At 42.5% G+C, this 24,062-nt stretch overlaps 2 protein-coding genes across 2 annotated transcripts in view; one reads left to right on the top strand and one right to left on the bottom strand.

Annotated features, from left to right (window-relative positions):
* The window catches only part of TDP1 (tyrosyl-DNA phosphodiesterase 1), a 115,060-nt gene extending 93,908 nt beyond the window's left edge, over positions 1-21,152 (bottom strand). The window contains exons 1-7 of the mRNA XM_074998760.1: positions 21,065-21,152; positions 18,393-18,937; positions 15,168-15,211; positions 14,027-14,082; positions 8,298-8,394; positions 7,395-7,429; positions 2,127-2,219 (exon numbers count right to left, since the gene is read on the bottom strand). Coding sequence (XP_074854861.1) covers positions 2,127-2,219; positions 7,395-7,429; positions 8,298-8,394; positions 14,027-14,082; positions 15,168-15,211; positions 18,393-18,933 — 866 coding nt within the window. The 5' untranslated portion in view covers positions 18,934-18,937; positions 21,065-21,152. The remainder of the gene's footprint in view (positions 1-2,126; positions 2,220-7,394; positions 7,430-8,297; positions 8,395-14,026; positions 14,083-15,167; positions 15,212-18,392; positions 18,938-21,064) is intronic.
* Positions 21,153-21,356: 204 nt separating this feature from the next.
* EFCAB11 (EF-hand calcium binding domain 11) overlaps positions 21,357-24,062 on the top strand; it is a 111,427-nt gene continuing 108,721 nt past the window's right edge. The window contains exon 1 of the mRNA XM_074998761.1: positions 21,357-21,454. Within this exon, the coding sequence (XP_074854862.1) occupies positions 21,395-21,454 (60 nt within the window). The 5' untranslated portion in view covers positions 21,357-21,394. The remainder of the gene's footprint in view (positions 21,455-24,062) is intronic.

Consider the following 24,062-nt stretch of genomic DNA (forward strand, 5'->3'; position numbering starts at 1 on the left):
GAGAGTCTTTGCCCATGAAAGCTTATGCTCCAAAGTATCTGTTAGTCCATAAGGTGCCACAGGACTTCTTGTTGTTTTTGGATGTTTTACATGTAGCTACAGCTAAGAAAGTTTAAGAAAGTTGTGGGGGTTTTTTTTTCAGGGGCAGGGGTGTTCAGAAATTGTGACCAGTGTACTTGAGTTGTAGTTTTGATATGGGTTTAAATTTCAGTTCTCCAGTCGCAATGCTACTCACTCAAATGTTGGGCAATCAGGCCAAATTTGAATGGCTGTGCAACTTACCACTTCAGTAATTATACAAATTTACTACGTGTTAAAAGCTGAAGTGTATGTTGAAAGTTGTATGTGTTTTTTTGTTTTTTTTTAAAAAAACACAGCCCCAATCTCAGGTATTACCATAATTAATAAAGTTCTTTGGGATAGGAACTGTCTTTTTCTCTGTATTTGAACAGCACTTAACTCAATGGAGTCCTATTTTCCCCTACCTCCACATGCTAAAACCAAACAAATTCCTAAGCTATTTTTTGCTAAATATTCTTTACTTCTGCTACAGTACTAAGAAATTTAAGGCTCAACAAAAATAAATGAACTTGCAATGTTAAATATTTTAGGCAGCCTACTTTCCAAAAATGTCACACGTCTAACAACATAGGAGTGAATCATACCAGTAAAGCTCATCCTACCTGAGGTGTCAATGATAGAATTTTGCCTCACAATTTCTCAGAGCTGCTTGGCACACAGCTCTTGAAGCAGAGCAATAATGAGTTGAGGTGCACTCCCACTTGTATGTTAGTCCCACTCCACTGATTGCAGTACAGTAGGTGAAGTCATGGGACCTTGTTCTCCCTATTTTTCTGTGAACCCCCAGAAGCACCTGGAGAGCTGTCCTTAGAATTCCCTCCAAATATCAACTGTAATACACCTTTGAATAGAGGAAGTAAGCAGAGACAGAGGTCTATTCTACTCCAGATGGGCTTTTATACCGCATTTATCACCGTAGTATCTGAACACTGTCCAAAAGTGCCATGCATCTGACGAAGCAGGTCTTTGCCCATGAAACCTTACACTCCAAAATAATCTTAGTCTATAAGGTGCCACAGGACTTTTTTGTTTTTGAAGACACAGACTAAAACGGCTGTCTCTGATACCTCCCTTACTACTCATCCTATAATGGCAGCCATCTTTGATTTGTTCTTAACAGTGATGAAATTTTAGTGAAGACATTTAAGGAATTAGCTGCCTCACCTGATGAGGGAATTGTTCAAAACACGAAGTCCCTAAATACTTATTTAGACATCTAGATACCCTTGAAAATCTGGCTGAAAAGGCAGCGTGAATTGAAACACCTACAGTACTCAAAGAATGAAGTGGTAAGTAAATGCTACCATTAAATAGTCATCTGATAGTCTCCACAATGAAGTGCACTTTTATTCTCAAGACAGACTGTAAAAATGGTATAATGGAATGTTTAATTGCATCTCAGCTGTTTCCAAATCAAATTTGGTCAGTTTATAAGTAAGAACATACAGTAGACAGAGAATAATTAAAAAACTTGGGTTGCCTACATTTAGACATCTACACGCATCTCCTATTTTCAGAATGAATTGAGCAACTGCATCTTTTAATGGGATCAATGGGGATGCACAAACTTAGTGCATGAGATAGTCACTTCGCTTGCTGAATGGCTAGATGAGGATATAGGTTGCTAACTTTACATGTCCAAATCTTAAATTTTGAACATAGTTTTTCAAATCCTTCTGTATCTGAAAGTTTGATGGTATTTTTCTGTTCTCATACATTAGCATCAATAAAAAAAGTGTGAGGTCCAAATCTTGTCCCCAGTTATGTGTTGATTGAGACGGCACAGGTAAATCCAGTTTCTCTTGACACAATACTGCAGAGCAAACTCTACTAGTAAATGTAGGATAACCGCATCACCACCAAACTACAGTCAAAGTGCTATCAGGCTTTACTTACTTATCATGGAAAGAGAAAAGAAGAAGTCCATTCCTAATCTTCATTTTTCAGTCATCTTCAACACACAATCCTGCATGAGACACGCAGCTTCTTTTCTAACAACTGGTAGTTAGCAAAGCCTCTGTTATAACAAAGAAATGGACACTCACCCCTGAGTTTTCTGGTCCCAATCATCCTCAATAAGATTTGATGTATGTATCACCACTCGAAGACCTTCTTCATATAACAACAACATCATTTTCCTTAGAAATAAATAAATGCACAAAGTCCGTGATGCGTTATAGTAAGACAATACAGAGCACAATAAAAATTCAAAAGATTGCAGTATTAAACCTTATTCCTCCCAGATTATTTGGAAATTTACTTTAGATTCAGGACTGGAGTATTTTTATAAAGTCTGGGCAGCGTGACTTCTAAGTAGAGCTCGTTCCAGAATCAAGTCTAAAACTTGTGTCCTGCAATGACTGTGTGTGCGCGTACACACAAACATGCACAGATCATTTTGAATTTTTATACATACGCACATATGTGCGCATGCATACAAGACCCCACACATCTCTGCAGTGAAAACAGAGGTTTACACTGAACCCCATTGCACCATAATATAATGCAGTCTCTTAACTGTTACAAAATGTAACTTGAAAATCATGGGCTGATCCCTGTCTTCAGAAGTTTTGCTTTAATATTTGAAGATTGCTGAATATAAACTGCGATTGAAACGTCTGGTATTGAAAAAAAAATCAATACCGTAGTTTCATTTGTACTCAGGAAATAGTTAAGGCGATGTAATTAGGGATCTCGACATACTGTACTTTTGGGAAAACTCATGTATCAAATTCGTTACCCTGTGAGGCTAGACTATGAAGGAGGTATTTTTTTCACTACAGTTTGTGTCAAAGTCACCTTAGCTTCAGGACCTGGAAAGATAATGGAGCAAATAATAAAACAATCAATTTGAAAATACCTAAAAAATAAAGTAATAAGTGAAAGTAGCATGGATTTGTCAAGGACAAATCACATCACACCAACCTAATATCTTTCCTTGACAGGGTCGTAGATTGAGGACAGCAATAGTAAGACTTTTGGTATGGTCTTGACTCATATGCTCATGAGCAAGCTAAGGAAATACAACCCAGACAGAGCAACACTTACAAAGATTCTGGACTCTATCAAGCTGGAGGGTTGCAAGTGCTTTTGAAGACAGAACTAAAATTCAAAATTACCTGGACAAACCACAAAAATGGTCTAAAGTAAACAAGATGAAATTCAATAAGGACAAACACAAGTAGTGCACTTAGGAAGGAACAATCCATTTCACACAGACAAAATGGTAAAAGACTACCTAGGAAGGAATACAGCAGAAAAGGATCTAGGGATCACAAGTTAAATACGAGTCAACATGTGACATCATTGCACAAAGAGAAAACGTCATTCTGGGATATATTAGCTGTAACATTGTAAGCAAAATGCAAGTAGTAACTCTTCTGCTCTATTGCATGCTGCTTAGGCCTCAACTGAAGTACTGTATCCAGTTCTGAGCACAACATTTCAGGAAATATGTGGACAATCTGGAGATCCAGAGAAAAGCAACAAAAATGATTAAAGGCCTAAAAACACAAACTATGATGGAGGATGGCAATAACTTGCTTTGTTTAGTCTGGAAAAAAGAAGACTGAAGGTCACATGGTAACAGCTTTCAAGTACCTAAACTGAAGTTACAATGAGGAGGGAGAAAAATTGTTCTCCTTAACCTCTGATTATAAGACAAGAAGCAATGGCCTTAAATTGCAGCAAGGGAGGTTTAAGTTAGACATCAGCAAAACCTTCCTGTCACGGTGATTAAGTTGGAGTAAATTACCTAGGGAGGCTATGGAATCTCTATCATTGGAGATTTTGTAGCATAGGTTAGTATTAGGGATGTCTAGGATGGTCCAGATGGTGTTTGGTCCTGTCAACAGTTCCAGGGACTGGAATTAATGACCTCTCAAGGGCCCTTCCAGTCTTATAATTCTAGCAAAATCTGATCTTCATAAGGAGGACCAAATTAAAGTTAACGGTGGCCATCAAAAACACTCCTCCAACAGTTGGAAGCCACAAAAACAAACCAACAGAAACATACAAAGAAATGGCGAACTCCTGTATTACAAGCTTTTCAATTTGTCTTGGAATAAGAAGAGTTTTGTCATGTTTCAAGTTCTGTGATTAAAATACTTTTACTTCCTGGACCCACAGAAAACCACAAAGCTCCATCTGAAATTGACTGGCTCTTTTGGTTAATGCACCTTGGATACTCAGAGGACGCACCCTTTGAAAACATTAGTGTTGGAGAGAAATAATTAATATCATTTAAAGCAACTCAAAATACATTATGGGAAAAAATAAAATACAGGGTGAGACACTACACTAATGAAGATATGTTCATGCCATGAAATGTTATTTATACTATTTGAATATACACACAAAGATCTGAAGGCTTTTTAGGGATGATACAGGAACAATAGTTGTGCTATTGTTAGAGTTAAGATTGGTTTTCTTTTTTAAATAAACATAATTTTAAGAATAACCACTCATTCCCACAACCTAATGTCTTTAACTTAGGAACAGACAAAAGTCTCATCCAAAGAAGGAAACCGATTGGAACAGTGTGACTGTTACAAACACTGATCTCATTCCCCTGGCCTTATCTTCCCTTCCCTGGATAAATAAGATGAAGGTCAGCTGCAAGCATATTCATGAGAAAGTTCATTTAAGAGAAACTCACCCTTTCAAACCCACTTTTCAACTTTGTTTTAAGTCACCATGAAATTCAGCAACCATTTTCAATAGGGCTAGGTGTTGGAATGTCCAGAATCCAAGAAGTTCCCTTTTTCTATCCCAAACCCAGGAAGTGTCCGGCAACAAAGAAAATATTTCTGCCTCTGGTTTAGAGGTTGCAAACTCAATACTCTGCTACACCAAGTTGTAAAGAGTCCATTTGCGACACTGTTTTCTCATTTTCCAACACTCCTTTCTGGAGCAGTTACTTAAAAATCCAACCCTTTTGTTCTCAGTTTTGCTCTCCCCACCCACCAAGTCAACCAGTTTCATTCTCCTAGAACTTTTTTTCCTAAAACAAAGAATAGAGAAAAAGAAATATCTGAAATTTCACTCTGCAAAAGCTTTTTCTGCCATATCTAAACCCTAAAGTTGTGCAAGAATAAAACATGCTACTGGAAAAATATAATGATAAAAATACAGGGGAGAGAGAAGTCCCAGAACGTGTATCAGTAGCTCACCTCCTCTTCTGAACTATATGTGATCATGGGATGATGTGTAATGACATAGCATTAAGAGTTAAATTCATACCAGTCCAGACAACCTGTAAGCCAGCATAAGCTATATTAATTTGATGTTTAAATGGTACCTAAGTAGTTTTTAGGCAATTTTGTGTACCATCTGCACTCAGACAATTTTCACCATAACTTTTGTTTTACCAAGAGTCAAAAAATCTCTTAGCTTATTTTAGAAGTAAAAAATGCAGAAAAGCCACCAGTGGTTTATTATGCAAAGTTCAGGTTCCAATCTTGATGGCATCACAAGTGACATTTTTAGTGACACAGCCTTTCAGTCACAAGTGTGCTATAAAAATGCAAGTTTCATCTTAAATGTGTGTGTACATATATGTTTACACAGGTCATTTAAAGCTTTCCAACAAAACATCAGCTTACTTTTAAAGTTGCTTTTGTAGACAATGACCACTAGTCTGGATTTGTAAAGATATTTAAAGATGAATGATTGTGTTGCATTATAAGCAAGAACTGTAACCACAAGACTAAGTGCAGCATATCTGAGAGACCTGGTCTACTGAAATCTGTCTGAGATTCATTACAGAACAGCTGCCTTAATTCCTGGGCTATGTGCAAATTTGCTTGTTTACCATCACCTTCAGTTTGGGAACTATGTGTTTATCCCTGTAACTTACAAGCTTCCAAATTTCTACCTCTTTCATTTTTTCTTTTTTTTTTTTAAGCAACCAGCCTGTTTTAATCTCCTAGAATAATTTTTTAAATCAAATATTAGAAATCAATGACTTCTGAAATGAGAACTAGAACAAACAAGCTAAAAAGATTAAGGCTCCTTCACACAGTTTGCAAGGGCTGAGAAATGGAAACAATGTAGTGTGACCCTTATAAATAGGGCCCTGCCAAGTTCATGGCTGTGAAAAATGCATCATGCCAAGGAAATGTAACCTCCACAATGATATCTGGCTATTGTAGGGGAGGGACTGGGTACATGTATCATGTGCTGGGCTCCAGGATACTAAATCCCACATATCTAGTGATCTTCATTTCTGTGCTATTGCTGGAAGGGCTGCTGGCTTTAGAGCCAGGCAGTGACCCCACCAGTAGCAGTGCAGAACACTCGTAATCTTCACACAACCTCCTTCGGGGTGGGACCCCGCTGGGACCCCCCAGCGTTTCAACACAACACTGAAAATTTCTAGTGTAAAATCTGAAACTATGAAGTTGACTATTTTTAAAACCTATGACCGTGAAATTCACCAGAACAGACTGAATTTGGTAGGGCCATACTTACAAACATTTGTAAATACCATGTAGAACTTTATGTAGTTCTTTGAGACCTCAGTCTCAACCAAGGTACAGAATAGCCATTAAGTTCAAAAGCACATCTTTATAATCCAGCCTTTCCACCTCTGAAGCATTAGAGCAGGGGTAGGGAACCCTTTTTGGGTCGGGGCCACTGACTCACAGAAAAATCAGTTGGCGGCCCCACAAAAGCTACAAGCAAAAAAACACCACACTCTACGAAGCTCTCAGTGATGTTGCCCCTCACCGAAACAAGTCACTTTTCTCATATTCCAGCAACACAGGTGGAGGGAAGGTGGGGGTGGAGAAGGACTTAGGCTCAGGGCTGCCCCAGGCCACATTAACTCTTCCGGGGGCCTGGAGTAGAACCAAAAATGGGGAGGTTCAGGAGCAGCATGCAGGTAGAGAGGTATGGGGGCACGTGCAGGAGCAGAGCAGGGGGTGTGGGAAGAAGGAAGGCAAGGGAGATGGCTGAAGATGGAGGTGCTTACTTCTGCATGCTGCTGCCACCACTGGCCCCTTCTGCAACTGCGAAAACCACAACAGCAGGAGAAAAGCCTCTCCATAGAGCTTTTTCACTTGCCACTACCAGGTACTCCCTCCTGCTGCTCTGATTGCCTGGAATTCTGCTGTTCCCCACAATGGGCCAGCTACTGGGAAGGGGAGCCCCAAGCCTCAGGGTCTGGATCTGGGCAAATGGGACTGCGAAGCAACGGTTTCCTACCCTGTTGTTGCAGGTAAGCTTTCTGTCTAAGTAAGCACATTTAATACAGCAGCTCCAGCATTATCATCTTTAAAACTGGACTTTTTTGTTTCATAACAATTACTTACGTATGGTGGGTTCCAAAGGCAATATCCAGCTTAGCCTAAAGTAACAAAAAAATCAGGTAACTATTTGGTAAAAATAAACAATATGCTGCTGCAATTAAAAAGAGAGATGGTTGTATCTTCTAGTTTGCTTCAGCTCACTGCTCCCTAGTGGAGAAATCACAAAATTACAAAATAATCACTTTTACCCCAATCTCTGTAGATGAAATTTCCTGTTGCTAAAGGTGAATAATCTTTATATATCACACCATAAGCCTCTACAGTGACTGTGAAATTAGTGCAATTTCTTCTAGTATCATAAGAGCAGTGTTTTAAAAGACACTCAAAGGGTGGGGTATAACAGCTCTACTGCAGGCAACTAAAAATAAGGTTTATTTGGTATGGAGAGAGAAGCAAGACATACAGAAAACTACAGATGAAAGGCAATTCTGTATTTGTTTGCTGTATTTACACTGTCCAGGGAGAGGATGAGCAACACCCTCAGACCACTGCAGATCATACACTTTTGGAGTACAATATTGACATTTGTTAGCCACATGCATGTAATGGTTACACCAAAGGCCACGCTCAGTTTACATATTCAAATACATAACCGTGTCTTTAGAAGGAGATTTTTTTTAAATAAATGGCTTCCTTTTATTTATTAACTATAATGAACATTCTACAGTGCAGGAGCCCACGCCAGTTGTAGGATTTATGTTCTGGTACTCAATGACATTAGGTACAAAACAAATCCTTTATCCCATGAAACACACAATTAGAAAAGTATAGTTTGTGTGCAGACAATTGGAAGTCTCAAACATTTGCCCTACAATATTGCGACTATGCTAGTAGGTCCCTATGGTGTTACAGTATTTCAGCAGAAGTTTGTTTTGTCAGCCAAAGGATGAGTTAAAAATGAATTACCTGGCAAAGGCGAACATTTTCATATGGGTTTGCCTGCGCATGTAGCTCAGCCTTGGATTCTCGCTTTTCACCATGTACTATTAATAATGGTTTTTTCCTTAAAACAAAATTAAAAAGTGAATCATGTTAATAAAAATGTGACCAGGTGGGTTAGCAGATTACTCAGAGGAATCAATCAACTGTAGCTGCTCCTTCACGCAGCTACAACTTCAGGTTCCCATCTCCCAAGCACTCACACAGAAAGAGAGCTATAATTTGCACTGACACGTCAATAACACCAATGAGTGAAAGTGATTAGGATATAAGTTTCTGAGAAAGAAGTGTACAAACTCAGAAGTGCAAGTGATTTAGAAACTAAGGAACGGAAACTGTCTCAGAAGGTTTCCAACATTGTTGTAGCCATACTGGTCCCAAGATATAACAGAGATAAAGTGGGTGAAGTAACATCTTCCAAGGGACCAACAACTGTTGGTGAAAGAGAAAATTTTTCAAACCACACAGAGCTCTGGGTGACCTAAGGAAGCATTCAATAAAAGAAGTTTCAAGCTATAGGGAACCTCTTCTTCAGGTCACCCTGAACACTGCATAGCTGAAAAAATAGTTAGGGAACTTAGCCCAATATTTTCCTGTGTGGTTTGGCTCCCTAAAAAGGAAGAGGCAGATAAAATCCCCTTGGAAGATCTTACATCCAGGGGTACTGAAAAATGCCCTCTTAGACTGTGATCAGTATAGCACTGCTACTCAAAGCTCACCACAACATTGACAGTCATATTCACTCCCTGATGCTCCACTCCAATGCACTTCTACTGTCATGGAAACAGCAAAATGACATTTAAGAGAACAATGGACACATTTTGTTTAGCAGTCTACAGCTCACAAAGATCATAATAAAGTGGAGTGACAGCGAGAAAACAATAATTGGGATTGTGATAGTACCCAGAGGTCCATCAGTCTGGCTTCTATACAAACATTCACTGCCTGCAAATCATGATCAGTTTGAAGAGACAAGAAATGAAAAAAGAGTGAAAAAAAAAATGTATCAGCAAAGTACTCTATAGACTAACAGACACATTTTTATTGTTAATTCCTCACTTTAGCACACATGCATGCACAGACACATGTGGAAGGCAACTATAAGCCAGGTTCCACTCCCCTTCTGCCTAAGGATCAGTTACTTCTCAGGTGAGTGTTCAGTGAGGCAAGCACCACTGGAATATGAGATTTTAACACAGTGCTCCCTCGGTCTGTCTTGTTGAAGCTGTTAAAGAGCCACTGGAACTGTGAAACTAGTGCCTCGGTTCCCCACAACCTGGATGAGTGCTGTGACCATCAGACTACAGAGCCACTCTCTTACTCTCACTCTCTCTGGAGTCAGGTGCTTATATTTCCATGACAGAGGTGGGACTTAACACACGTGCTTTTTTTTGGCGTCTCCCATTGACTAGCTTAGCAGCTCCTTGTCTAACATGTTGGCTTTTGTCACCTGCCATCTAAGATGCCTCTTCTGATTTATTCTACCAAGAGCCCATACATATAACTCAAGAGTTTGTGAATCAGATTTTCTAGCCACCAAGACACTCAGGCCGGGTCTACACTAGCCAAAAACTTCGAAATGGCCATGCAAATGGCTGTTTCAAAGTTTACTAATGAAGCACTGAAATACATATTCAGTGCCTCATTAGCATGCGGGAGGCCACAGCACTTCAAAATTGATGCGGCTCCCCACCGCGCGGCTCCTTTTCCAAAGGACCCTGGCTACTTCGAAGTCCCCTTATTCCCATCTGCTCATAGGAATTAGGGGACTTCGAAGTAGCCAGGGTCCTTTGGAAAAGGAGCTGTGTCAATTTCGAAGTGCCGCGGCCACCCGCATGCTAATGAGGCACTGAATATGTATTTCAGCGCTTCATTATTAAACTTCGAAACGGCCATTTGCATGGCAATTTCGAAGTTTTCGGCTAGTGTAGACGTAGCCTCAGTGTTACAACACTTAACTCCTTTTGTACAATCAGGCCATAAAGTTTTAAAATAAACGATACTCATCCATTCATTCAAGCATCCTGTTAGTACATTTCTCCATATTAGTTTGTATTTCTTTAATCTTTTTACCAGCTACAGAAGCAGTTGGTTGTTTTCTTCTTGCTTAAACCCTTTGGCTACAGTTACACTTAACCAAACTGCCAGCAGCAGTATGCAAATAGTCTCCAAATGCAAATGCGGGCTCATCTGCACATTCACTCACCAGCAGAGGCTGTTGCCAGCAGAAAAATATCAATATAAACGTGGTTCTGCTGGCGCAACTCCTGCTTTGTTGGCAGCCTTTTATGCCTGATTTTTCCAGGCATAAGAGGCTGCCGACAAAGGGGGGATTTCACTGGCAGAGCCACATTTAAGCTGCTTTTTCTTCCGCTGGAAACAGCCTCTGCCAGCAAGCAAATATGCAAATGAGCATACATTTGCATGTCCAAGACCATTTATTTGCATACTGCTTCCAGCAATTTGGGTCAGTGTAACCATAAGGACTATTTTGCTTGTATGTTGCTCTCTACTGCCCCTCCCTCTTCCTTTGTTTATTCTCTTTTCAGGCTGCCCTCCCCATTCTCTTTCTTCCCTTTTCAGGCTGTCCACTATTTGGGGTATCACAGTTGTTTGCAAGGGGCATGTGGAATGACTGGATTCTGACCCTTCGGTGCTATCACAATGTTAACTATTGTTGTGAGCTCCCTGCCTGCCACTCCATTCCTACATCTGTGTGCACTACAGGCATGGTCAGAGATCACAGACCATATCAGGTCCTGCACAGGATTTTGGTGTCTAAATGCCTATCTTACCCTGGCTTGTAAACTGTTGTAGGGCTTGTGACACTGTATGGAATATGAGCAATCATTTATAATGTTACTGACACTAATATTGTAAAATTGCAATCAACCTCATAAGATATGCCATGTAAGGTATCAGGAGAAAAATTAAGATTTGCCAAGTAGGATATCTTTTTATATGTTTGTATCATTTTTCTATTGTGCGTTATTAACGTGCGAGATCTGTACCTCAAACCTGTGCTGTGTTTCTTGGTCACGTTGCCAGACAGAATGACATAGGCACTACCCAGCCTATAGAATGGTCCATTAAGGGCAATCAGCCATACAACAAACACAAAGAGAAGCCAGAAACTTCAGCAGGACATGTAGGCTGTGTCTACACTAGCCCCAAACTTCGAAATGGCCATGCAAATGGCCATTTCGAAGTTTACTAATGAAGCGCTGAAAGACATATTCAGCGCTTCATTCGCATGCGGGCGGCTGCAGCACTTCAAAATTGATGCGGCTCTCCGCCACGCAGCTCGTCCCGACGGGGCTCCTTTTCGAAAAGGGAGTAAGGGGAATAAGGAACAAGGGGACTTGGAAGTAGGCGGGGTCCTTTTGAAAAGGAGCCCCGTCGGGACGAGCCATGCGGCGGAGAGCCACATCAATTTCGAAGTGCCGCGGCCACCCGCATGCTAATGAAGTGCTGAATATGTCTTTCAGCGCTTCATTAGTAAACTTCGAAATGGCCATTTGCATGGCCATTTCAAAGTTTGGGGCTAGTGTAGACACGGCCAAGGAGACACAGAGCTTGGCACAGGTGCAGTTCTGGGAGCCATGTGGGTCCTTGAAACAGAAGTGATGGCATTGAGGTCTCACCAGAAGAGGGCTTACTGTCAGCTAATCCCCTTGAGAGTCCACTGAAGTTGGGAGTCAAACTCCATGACACAGAGCGAGCAGAGGTTTTCAATAACTTCTCATTTTATTGGACCTGTGAGCTGATTGGGAGCCAGAGAACCAGAAAGCAATAAAGGTGTTTCTGTGCAATTTCTTTTTTCAGCTTTTTTTTGCTAACATGGTGATCGGGCTGGCTGGCGAGTCTAACCTCAGTGGCCTTGTCTACGCTAACGAGTCTTGTTGACAAAAAAACTGCCTTTTGGCAACAAAGGAGTGCGTGCACACTGCAATGTGACTTTTATCATGAAAAAATGCTTTTTTTTGGTGACAAAACACTTCCATCCCTATGAGAGACTTTTCTTTTCCCCTACCCATCCCCTCCACCCTTTTTCTTCTTTTTTGGTTGACAAAGAGTCAGTGTAGAGGCTGCTGTTTGTTTTGTCAACAGAATGGGCTTCCATCACTATCCCACCATGCTCCCACTGATCTTTCTGCTCAGTGTTCTGATCTCTGCTGCCATACAGGCATGCATTCCTCCCCTCTTAAAGTTCTGGGAAGTACCTGACAGCTGCGTGTGCAGCTCTTTTTGGAGAACAAAGAGAAAAACTGTTCTAACGAGCCTGTTCTGCCCTTCACTGGGAACACAGCATTTCGGAAACCGTGGTCACAGTGGGGATGGGGGCTTGCAATTACATTCTTTGTCAGCTATAATCATGGCCCTGTCGTACATTAGAATATGGGGAAAATAATTACAGGGCACTTCATTTTGTTAAACTCAGCCAACTTCGAGGCAGGTTGTATTCTTAATTCAATTAACTTTTCCCACCACTTTTTTCCTCCCACTTTGCCTTTTAAACTGCCAGGCTGCTAGCCTCATTAGCAGAATACTAAATGCAGTAATTAATAATGAACCGAAGGAATGATTTATGCAAATACTACTCTGAGTCTCTGGCCCTGATCCAGCATCAAGGCAGCACACAGAGTTCGGTTTATTCAGGACACTGCGGTGCACATATTGTGTGGTTTCAATTCCCAGGGAGACTCAAGACGGCTTATGAAGGCCTGTAGGAAACCTGCAGCTCACTTGCTGCTGAAGGGTCAGGTGTGAAGTAGGATGTAGTACCCCCCACCACCTCACTGTGGCACCAGCCCCTCTCCAGCTCCCTACCTCCTTGCAGCCCACCTAGCTTGAGGGGGCGGTGGTTAGGGGCCATTTCCCTGGACCCCTAAATCCGTCCTGAGCTTGTGGGGGGGAAAATCCCCTGCCAGGCCGGTACCTATCCACACTTAGCACTCCCTGCCCAAACCACTGTCCCTGGCTTGACATTCCTCAGCAAGCAGAGCTCATAGAACTACTCGTGATGCTGCTTCTGACAGATGAGGAGGCTGTAGGATAATTGTGCAGGAATCCTAAGATATGCAGTAATCATATGTGCCTTCTCACTTAACTGTGGGATACATACCTTCAGTGCATTGCTCAAACTGTTGATGATGCTGCCCCAAATCTCAGCATGGTCGATTTAGGGAAAAGGTATGAACATCCTCTGGTGGTTTTTGTTCTGTCAACTTTTGGGTAGCTACCAAGTTTTGTTGACAAAACTTTGCAATGTAGAGAAGGCCAGTGCTAACCTCCAGTTTGGGAGAATCTGCTCTCTTTGTAGTTTGCCCTGACCATGGTGCTTTCAATGTGCACTATTCCTGGTACCACAGGTCACAGCAGTGCTCAGGCAGGTGATAGTTCCCCAGGCATTTAGAATGAGTCAGCAATGTGCATACTCACAGGTAAAAACAGACACCTAGAAAATTTTTACAGCAAAATCTTAGGTGTTACATAATCTCAGTAGACGTGTTGTGCACTTGTGCAAAGCTGAAACTGGGACAAGCACCTCAGGCAGCTATCACCTGTCTGAGCCTTGCTGTGACCTGTAGCACCTAAGACCTAGCAACTTAACTCTTTCGTGCTTTCAGGCCAACTAACATATAAAAAATTAATTATGATTTAACATAGTATAAAACATCCTTAAAAAGTCATACCTGAATTCCAGTGGATACTGTTTTATGAGCCATTCCACATCTATACAATAGTTAAACTTACAGTGGAGAGAAAAGGAAAGGACAGTTAAAAAAAACAGTCAAAGAAAATAATTTCAAAGCAGCAACTACGAGGGGAATATTTTGCATTCAAAAATCAGCAATATGTACAGTAGTACTTATTATATTTCAGACTATATTTCAAATAGGGCTGGCTATCAACTGAAAATAAACAGGAATTTAAGGATTAAAAGAAGTCACAGTTAACTGTGGCTTTAATTACATTGTTAAACAATAAAATATCAATTTCAAATTAAACATTTTGGACCTTTTTCTACATCCTCAAATATATTGGTTTCTATTACTACGTGGTATAAAAAGTACACAGTGCTCATTTTATATTTGTAATAAAAATACTTGCACTGTAAAAAGGAGAAAAGAAATACTTTCTTTTCAATTTACCTGTTCATCCAGTGCCACTCATTCAGCCAAATGTGAAGAAAAGTTTGTTTATATTTGCAAGAGATAATGCTGCCCACTTCTTATTTACAGTGTCACATGAAAATGAGAACAGGTATTTGCATGGCACTGTGTAACGGGCATTGTAAGGTATTTACTTGCCAAATATTTGTATGCTTAAACTTGTAGGCTCTTCAAGTTTTGTATTATGTGCATTTATGCAAAAAGAATTTCTACATTTGCAAGCTGCATTTTAACAAATAGACTGCACGACAGTACTTGTATGAGGTGAACTAAAAATATCTTTTTACAGTGCAAATATTTATAATAAAACTAACAAAGTGAGCACTGTACATGTTGTGTTCTATATTATACCTGACATCAGTACATTTGAAAATGTAGAAAAAAATTCCAAAATGTCATTATTTAATAAGCATTCTATTAGACCTTAACAGCATGATTAAAGGAGGCTCTAGCTTCAGAAAGTGTGTAGCTTTCAGGATTTTCCCAGTGTTCCAGTTATATTTAAATAGGAAGGGCCAAATTCTGATTTTGGTTACACAAAATGAGTCTGGAATAGCAGCCCTGAAGTTGATGGAATTATATCAGCATAAGCCATTGAAAGCAAGTTCAAAATTTGGAAGAAAAACAGAACAAAACAAAAAAAGCTAGATCTGAAACTCACCTGAGCAGAAGATACAAGAGTCCCAAAAAGAGGAGACAAAATATCTATTAAAAAGAAAAACACCACACCTGTATAAATAAAATATGCACATATGCTTTAGATCTGGTAACGATTTTTCATTACTATTGCACTCAGTTCAGGTAAACAGATATGGAGACTCTCACCTAGATTGCTGTCTTAAATGCAGTCCAGGCAAACAGCATCAGCAGTTGCTTGTGAAATAACTTGAGGCGATAAGGCACTGAAAACTGTTGTGTTTTTTTTTTTTTGGGGGATGGGGGAGGAGTAGTTAAACTTGTTGGCAGAAAGAGGAGTAATATAATGAGCAACAGGCAATGAGGTACCCCATCATCTCTGATTGGTTGGGGCTCCCAAAACTAGGGCCAAATATTGGACCCCTGGTAAAATTGCTCGGACTTGAGCGAGTTCAATGGAAATCAGACCTATGCCGTACAAACGTTCAAAATAACGTTTACTGAGCACCCATTAAAGAGACATATTTCATTTTTATAAATAATAGGTTTTATATATATATATATATTTACAAGTAAATGGTTACTGCTCTGTAAAAAGGTTTGCTTCTCAGTCCTGCACCATGCTCCATTACCCCTTTAAAGGCCCAAAAGAGTTCAGTTGGGCCCTGACTCTGCCCTATGGGCTCCAGAGATTTCTCTTCCACAGGGAGCACAGGGGGAATGCAGGATTAAGCCCTGCCACTCCCAGCTGTTGCCCCACAGTGGGGCACAGGCTCTCCTGTCTTGTAGTGGTAGCCCTGGGCATAGGGGCTGCAGCTTCCCAGTGGGGAGAAGGGACCCAGAGATGAAAGCTGCAACCTGCAGGTCTGGCAGAGGAGGTCCTCCTTGCCTGTGGGGGGCAACTGCCCAACCATGGGACACCAGGAACGCAGCCTGGCAGAGAAGGAAGATGCCTGGGGGGCGAGGGGCTGCCCCAAGCAATAAGACACAATGGACTCCTGCTCCACTGGGGATGGGGGGGTGCTCTTCCACAGCTGCCCCACAGCAAAGGGTGCCCTGGCTGTTCCATGCTATGGAGTGCTGGGAATGGCTACCTCCCTGCTGCAGGGGAGCTTCCTGGATACCCTGTGCTGCCACCCACTGGGGTGGCTATCCTGCAGGGGAGCTCCCAAGCTCCAAGGGAGTTTGCCTTGTGGAAGCTACTGCCCTGCGGGTGGGACACTGCCTGGCTGCTCCACGCAGCATGGCACCGGAAATGGGATTGCAGCCCCCACAGTGGCCCCATTCTGCGAGGAGCCAGGAATAGGGCAGCAAGCTCTGCCTTGGTGGTGGGGGAGGGGGTCCTCCCTGGCTAAAGGGGCAGCAAAAAGGACCATGGTGGTGGGGGCGGGGGGGGGACACACAACACCCCCTGCCCCAACATACTGTGCTTTATCCTATGGCACAGTCCCTGCTGGGTCCCTCTCCTGCTTCTGTCTGCACACCTGGCTGGTCAGTACATGTTACATGTGCTCTCCGGCCAGCACCTGGTACTTGTCGCTGACACTGCACTGATCTGGGGGAAGGGCAGCTCAGCAGGGGGCATGAATACAGGACAATTAGCTTTTTGTTAAAATAAGTTAGGATGCCTTCCTGGCGCCTGAAATATGGGACTATCCTGGCCAAAACAGGAAAGATAGTCACCTGGGTCAAAAGAGGTTTGAAGAACATCTGCAAGGTAACATGAAGACATTTGTTCTGATGCCGCCCATGCTGTGCTTGTGCTATATATGAAGGATTTTAGTCTCCTGACAAGAATTCAGCATTTTCCACTTCCTTCTTGGGGGGAGGAGAAGGAGAAGAATGTGGTAGCAGGAGAGGAGGAGGGAAGCAAATGCAGCTAGAGCAGATTCAGGCTTTGATCTTGTAACTGGATTCATATAGGTTAGCTCCTATAGCTAAAAGGGACCCTTCTGAAGTCAGTGAAGCCACACAAGCACGATAAAGACCCAAGACAGAAGCTTGATATTCTCTGTATACTAGAATCTATAACAGACTATTCACAGATAATACACGAACAAAATCAATGTCTGAAGCACTAAGAAGAATTTACTTCAGAGTATTAGCAGATGAAATATTTTAAATCTCTTCCCACAAAACCTGCTTTGCAGATTAAACGCACAAAACCCATCTCCTAGTTCAGGGCTCAAGCAAGGTGCTGAGCACTGTTGAAAAAAGTATGAGAATCCTCAAGACTAACTCAGAGATGTGAGAATCCTCAGCATCTTGATTTACTCTTGTGGGATGGATACCTCAGACAACACATAAGCACTTTGGATATACACCATTTGTGAGAATACTGGCTAAAGAGTCAACAGTACTTTGAGGCAAAACTCTCACTTAATTCATTGTACATAAGTATAGGGCTAAAAATACATTTTCTCATAATGGTACAAGCACTTCTGTGTTGCTAGAGGTCAGATCACAAGTCTTATGCTGAAATAAAGATGCCCTGTATGACTATTTTAAATTTGTGATTCATTGGATGCCTAATGAAACATGCAGAGTGTTAGTGTAACATTACTGCTTACCTATCAAGAAGTAACAATATTTTTTGCACATCAGCTGTAACTCTGGGCTATTTATCCAGTACGGCTTCTTTGGAGTATCAATACTACACATACCAGCAATTATTTAACCTTTGGTTACGCCCAGATTTTTAATTTCTGGGACTGCAGATCTGAGTGGTATAAAAATTCAGCTATAAGAGCACTGACAGTGGTGTAAGGCAAATTGTGAAAGGTGTATAGTTCACTACCTAGGAAAGGCACTTCATTCCAGAGAGTCTCAAATGTTCAGAGCTCTTATACAATCCCAAAAATGAATGAAAAGCTTTCCTCCTACAGCAAAATCCCAGACAGCAGGCAGCAATGCAAGCACCACACAACCTCTCTCAGGTAGATACACACCAGTGATACATAAGGATATCTTTAACCCTGAGAGTATACTGGGAACTGGTATCCTAAGAGTTAGGACCATAAAACAATTGGCTGTGGGGGGGGGGGGGGGGGTGACAGAGTCAGCTGAGTACCAGCTCCCTCCCCCCCCCACCACCACTTTTTTTTTTTTTTTTTTAGTATTTTACAAAAAAAAAAAAAAAAAAAGCACTGACTAATTTTTATACATAGTTACAAAACATTTATACAAGAACACTTTCGTTAATGCTCCCATTCCACCCGAAACACTGTTGATGTAGGAATTACACATTTACCTTTTATGTGAAGTGCTCCAGAGTTGTACTTAGACTTAATACCATTGACTTTAGTGACAAAGAATCTGAAAGGGTTCCCGCCATTCAATAAATCCCAAGTGTCCTGGCCTTCACTTGGTACCATATAATGTTCTTCTGACTTTGGGCTCACTGAAAGCTCATTAACACCACATCTCTGTAAAGGTTGCTTTTCGGGTACAAAGTCCTGCAGCTTCTCTTCTTTGACTGCTTCCTTTGGTACACATTTTGACTGACTATCAGATTCAGGCTCCTCATCACTACTTGAGAGGCACCAGCCTAAACCCTCTTGGGAAGTTCTCTGTTTTTTTGCTGGAGAAATCACTGTAGAAAAACTTTTATCATTAAATTCCACAGGGCAGACTTTTCTCTTGTGAGCAATTTTTCTGACCTCTGAACATGGGTACCGTAGTCCACTACAAGACAATGAAGACGTAGATGGCTTCTCAGCATTATCATTTTCTTCTGTACTTTCATCACTGCTAGATACTGTCCATTTCCCATGCTCACTTTCTTGAGACATATTTCTGAAAATAAGAGCAAAAAAGCCATGTTTTATGTCTCAAAGGCATTTTCCTTGCCAGAGTGTATTCACCCATTCACTAACCTGAACTATCACTATGCCTTTGAGATTTTCTTATTTAAAGGGCCACCCAGAGTGCTTCTCGCTTAAAACCCTCAAAAGTATGCGAGACCTGAGTTATGCCTGAACTTAATATGCAACAGTGTGGATACCCACTATAGCGGCAGAAGAGGTTCTCTCATCACTGTTGTTAATTCACCTCCCCAAGAGGCAACAGCCAGTTTTCAGAACAGAGAATATATAGAATTCTTCATCTGACCTAGTGCTTTCTGCAGTGGGGATTAGATTGGTTTAAGTATGTAGTCTAAGCATGTGTATTTTTTGTACCCCTGAACAAAGTAGATAGTTTGACCTAGCTTTTTAGTACAGCCCTGGCCTTAGATAATGTATTTTGAGTCCAGTAGACAGACAGCATCACCTACTATCTCAATCAGAAAAAGCGTGGGAAAAGAAAACCATATTAAAAGGGTAGAAATAACAGAGGATTGAGGTTCAAGTTAGTTACTTTCATAACCACATGTAACAAAATGTAACAACAGTCAACAGGAAACAAAAGGCAACTGGTTTATTAAGCCAGTAAAAGAGGCAAAGGAAAGACCTGAATCAAAAGAAAAAGAGTAAGGCCTCTAATCTAAATCCATGATACCTACAAGAAATCAGCCAGTAATTAATGCTTGGATTGAGATAGCTGGCTCTTACATACAAAGAAAAATACGTATACATAAATTTTATCTATTACTGCAGTGGCTCCCAAACATTTCAGTAGCACAGCATGCTTCAGTGAAACAAACAATTCCACAGCACACCTGCTATTTTTCAGGTGAATCAATTATTCATAAACACTATATTTACTATGATTACAGTCTTACAAGAGAGGTTTGCAACATAATAGCGCATACCACAGGCTAAACAACGATCAAATGCATTAATGCTTCAAATCCACCACAGAATATACATATAGTCTTAGCGAATACAGACACATTTTCAAAATCTGCTCAGTGCCATGCTAGCAATATTGAGTAAATGAGTAACCCCTGAAAGCAGGCTCCCCTCCCCCCACCCAGGATACTGCACTTGAACTACATCCCAGCTCCAAAGGCTCCCACCTTCCCTCCCCTGTGTCACAGCTGGGAGCAAGGGCAGGCTTCATGCCAGCTCATTCACACCAGGACAAGCTTTCAGCTGCCTCCCAGAGTGAATGGAATCCTGTGGGGTCAACATTTCCCCTCATGGTAGCTCTGCAAAAATCCACCAGGTTTGGATGGGAGAGGGGTGGGGGGAATTGATGAACCCCACACCAGCTGGTACTCAGACAGCCTTTCTGCTTAAGCCCCTCCGTGGCATAGGGTCATCTCCGCCCCCGCCCCCGCCCCCCCCCCCCACGCGCAGGGTGGTTCTGCAAAGAGCCAGAGCAAGGGGAAATTGACAAAATTTCAGGGCACACTTCGACAGTTCTTGCAGCACACTGGCTGAAAACCACTGTGTTACTGTATCCCTCTTAGATGTCACTGTCTGAATTGGGTTTGATTTTGCAGAGCCCTTTACACATACTTAATCCAATGGAACTGCTTGTGGGTGAAGTTAAGCACATACATGTCTATAACCTTCATTATCGCAGAACAGCCCTCCTGAGTGGGCACGTATTCTGAAACAAGAATGCCTTGCACTCGTTTAGTGCCAGCTATTTTAACCGTAGGGGAAGCGGGGGGACAGACTGTGAGCTTCCGAAACAGCTCCACGTTACACGTGTTATACTCTTAAAAAAAACCAGACATCACTTTGACCCAACTAGGTGCCCCATGCAGACAAACCGCTAACTCCGAGGACAGCTGGGAAAGGGGAGAATCCAGCCTTCGTCCAGTGCCCAGCTCGACGTGGCCCTGGTCCCGGGGGAGCCACGGCTGAGCCACGCGGGTCAGGACCCGCAGCCCCAGCCCGCCACGGAGAGCTCGTGGGACCACCCACCGCAGAAGGGCTCGGCGCGGAGCAGCCACCAGGAATGGGGCTTGCTCCTGCCCGCGCAGCGAACTCATGAGAGGAGCGCGCACCCCAGCCCAGCTCCCACACACACCTGCGCCGCCCCGAGTTCAGCGAAGCTACTAAGCCGAGTTCTCCAGGCGCTACCGGTGCCCGATGTCAGCCGCCCGCGCAGACCTGGGTCCCGCCTCTTCCCGTTCCGGGGCGGGCTCCCTCCGGATCCTACCACCCGTCTGACACGCAGGGGCGCCTAACGGAGGGGAGAGGGCGTGGCGTGGACAAGGTGGGGGCGGGCCCATCCTGTCCTCAGCCAATGGCGCCTTCCTCGCGCTCCGCACCAATAGCAGGCGGCGCTGTGGTTGCCCCGCGGAAGTTGAAGGTGGCGGGCGGGTTGCTAGGACGGAGGTGAGGGGTGTTTGTGGGTATGTGCGCAGCCCTCAGTCAAGCTGGCGATGGTGGTTCGGGCAGGGAGCGGTACGTGCGGGTAGGTACGGACCCGGCGGGGGGACTCCTCCGTGCGCAGGGTGGTCCTCGGTTCCACGGGGCCTGTGTGTCCATCTCCCGGCGTTTAGGGCCTGGGGAAATCATCCCTAATCCTCCCCTCCCAGTTATTCGGGCTCTAGGGAGGTAGAGGGGTGGAGAGGGGCGGGTGCCACACCGGCGCGGGGGTAAGACTAATCCTACTTCGCCCTCGCACCCTTCGGCAGCCAGTGAGCCGCAGGTTTCTTACTCGCCCGCGTGAACCGTCTCGAGTCTCCCCGCGCAATCTGCGCACCGCAGTGTCCTGCCTAAACGAACTCTGCGTGCGGCCCGGAGACTCAAGAGTATTTCCATAACTCATTCCTTCGGCTGGTTATTAATTACCGCAGGTATTATTCTGCTAATGGGGCTAGCAGCCTGGCAGTTTAGAGGGCAGAGTGGGACAAGAAGTGTGTGTGTGTGTGTGTGTCGGGGGGCGGTGGAATTCATGGAATTAAAAATACAACCTGCCTCGAAGTTGGCTGAGTTTAACAGAATGAAGTGCCCAAAGATATGTTTTTTCCCCATATTCTAAATTGTGACAGGCCCATAATTGTAGCTAACAGAATATAATTGCAAGCCCCTGGTATTAGAATGCTGATTAAATAAGCAGGTAACCTGAAAATGAAAAGCCTGAACAAATAGAAATGTCATTTGGCAATTTTTTCTTAAAACTTTGGCAAGGCTGGTGGGAAAGGGTGGTCACAGAGAGCAGCCCTGTGTATTTTTATTCTTTTACAGTTCCAACTGGAAGAGCTCATAAATATACTCCTCAATATTACCAAAATAAAAGTGGAGTCCATGTTATGGGTTATTATCAGCAGTTACGGGAGAGAATTAGAACTGTAGGTTTCAAAATGTATTTCTGTTAACCCTCTTAATACTACATGGGTGCAGGGCTTTTTCCCCTGAAATACTAATTTAACAGAACGGCCGTACTGGGTCAGACCAAAGGTCCATCCAGCCCAGTAGCCTGTCTGCCAACAGTAGCTGGTGCCGGGTGCCCCAGAGGGGGTGAACCGAAGACAATGATCAAGTGATTTGTCTCCTGCTATTCTTTTCCAGCTTCTGACAATCGGGGGCCAGGGACACCATTCCTATCCTTCGCTAATAGCCTTTTATGGACCTAACCTCCATGAATTCTTCTAGCTCTTTCTTAAATTCTGTTTTAGTCCTAGCCCTCACAGTCTCCTCTGGCAAGGAATTCCACAGGTTAACTATGCGCTTAGTGAAGAAGAACTTTCTTTCATTAGTTTTAAACCTGCTACCCATTCATTTCATTTGGTGTGCTCTAGTTTTTGTATTATGGGCACAACTAAATAACTTCTCCTTATTCACCCTCTCCACACCTGTCATAATTTTATATACCTCTATCATGTCCCCCTAAGTCTCCTCCTTTCTAAACTGAAAAGTCCCAATCTTTTTAGCCTCTCCTCATATGGGACTTGTTCCAAGCCCCGAATCATTTTAGTTGCCCTTCTTTGAACCATTTCCAGTGCCAGGATATCTTTTTTTTTTTTTTTTTTTTTTTTTAAGCTGAGGAGACCACATCTGTACACAGTGTTCAAGATGTGGGTGTACCATAGATTTATATAGGGGCAGTAAGATACTCGTTGTCTTATTTTCTGTCCGTCTTTCAATAATACCTAACATCCTATTTGCCTTTTTGACTGCCTCTGCACACTACGTGGATGTTTTCAAGAACTATCTACAATAACTCCAAGATCTCTTCCCTGATTAGTTATAGCTAAATTAGCCCCCATCATATTGTAAGTATAGTTGGGATTATTTTTTCCAATGTGCATTACCTTACACTTATCCACATTAAATTTCATTTGCCATTTTGTTGCCCAGTCACTCAGTTTGATTAGATCTTTCATTTCATTTCATTTATCTGAAAATATTTGCTGCTTCTTGATCATGAACCATGAAAGTTCCCTAGTAATTTGTCCACCCTATGGCCTGAACTTGTGCTGTGACTTACATGCAAGTTAAAGGTGCTCAGTAGTCTAAAGTGAAGCTTGTGGCTTCATAGGAGCAGGTGTTTTGTATAGCTTTGTTTCCAGAAATCTGTTCAAAATGTTAGGCCCCTGGTCTACACAGCATCATTAGCTTGAAGTAAGCTGCCTTGTATCAACCTAACTGTTAAAACAAAAAGCAGTCAAGTAGCACTTTAAAGACTAGCAAAATAGTTTATTAGGTGAGCTTTTGTGGGACAGACCCACTTCTTCAGACCATAGCCAGACCAGAACAGACTCAATATTTAAGATATAGAGAACTAAAAACGGTAAGCAAGGAGGACAAATCAGAAAAAGATAATCCAGGTGAGTAAATCAGAGAGTGGAGGGGTGGGGGGGGAAGTCAAGAATTAGATTGAGCCAAGTATGTAGACAAGCCCCTGTAGTGACTCAGAAAGTTCCTATCATGATTTAAACCATGTGTTAATGTGCCGAATTTGAATATAAAAGCCAGCTTGGCTGCTTCTCTTTCCAGAACGGTGTGATAATTCCTCTTCAGTAACACAAGTGTCTTCATGTAAGTTTGTTGACTGGCATTGTAAGTCTCTAAGACCA

This window comes from Carettochelys insculpta, chromosome 6, assembly GCF_033958435.1.
Source record: "Carettochelys insculpta isolate YL-2023 chromosome 6, ASM3395843v1, whole genome shotgun sequence".
In the NCBI taxonomy this organism is placed as follows: Eukaryota; Metazoa; Chordata; order Testudines; family Carettochelyidae; genus Carettochelys; species Carettochelys insculpta.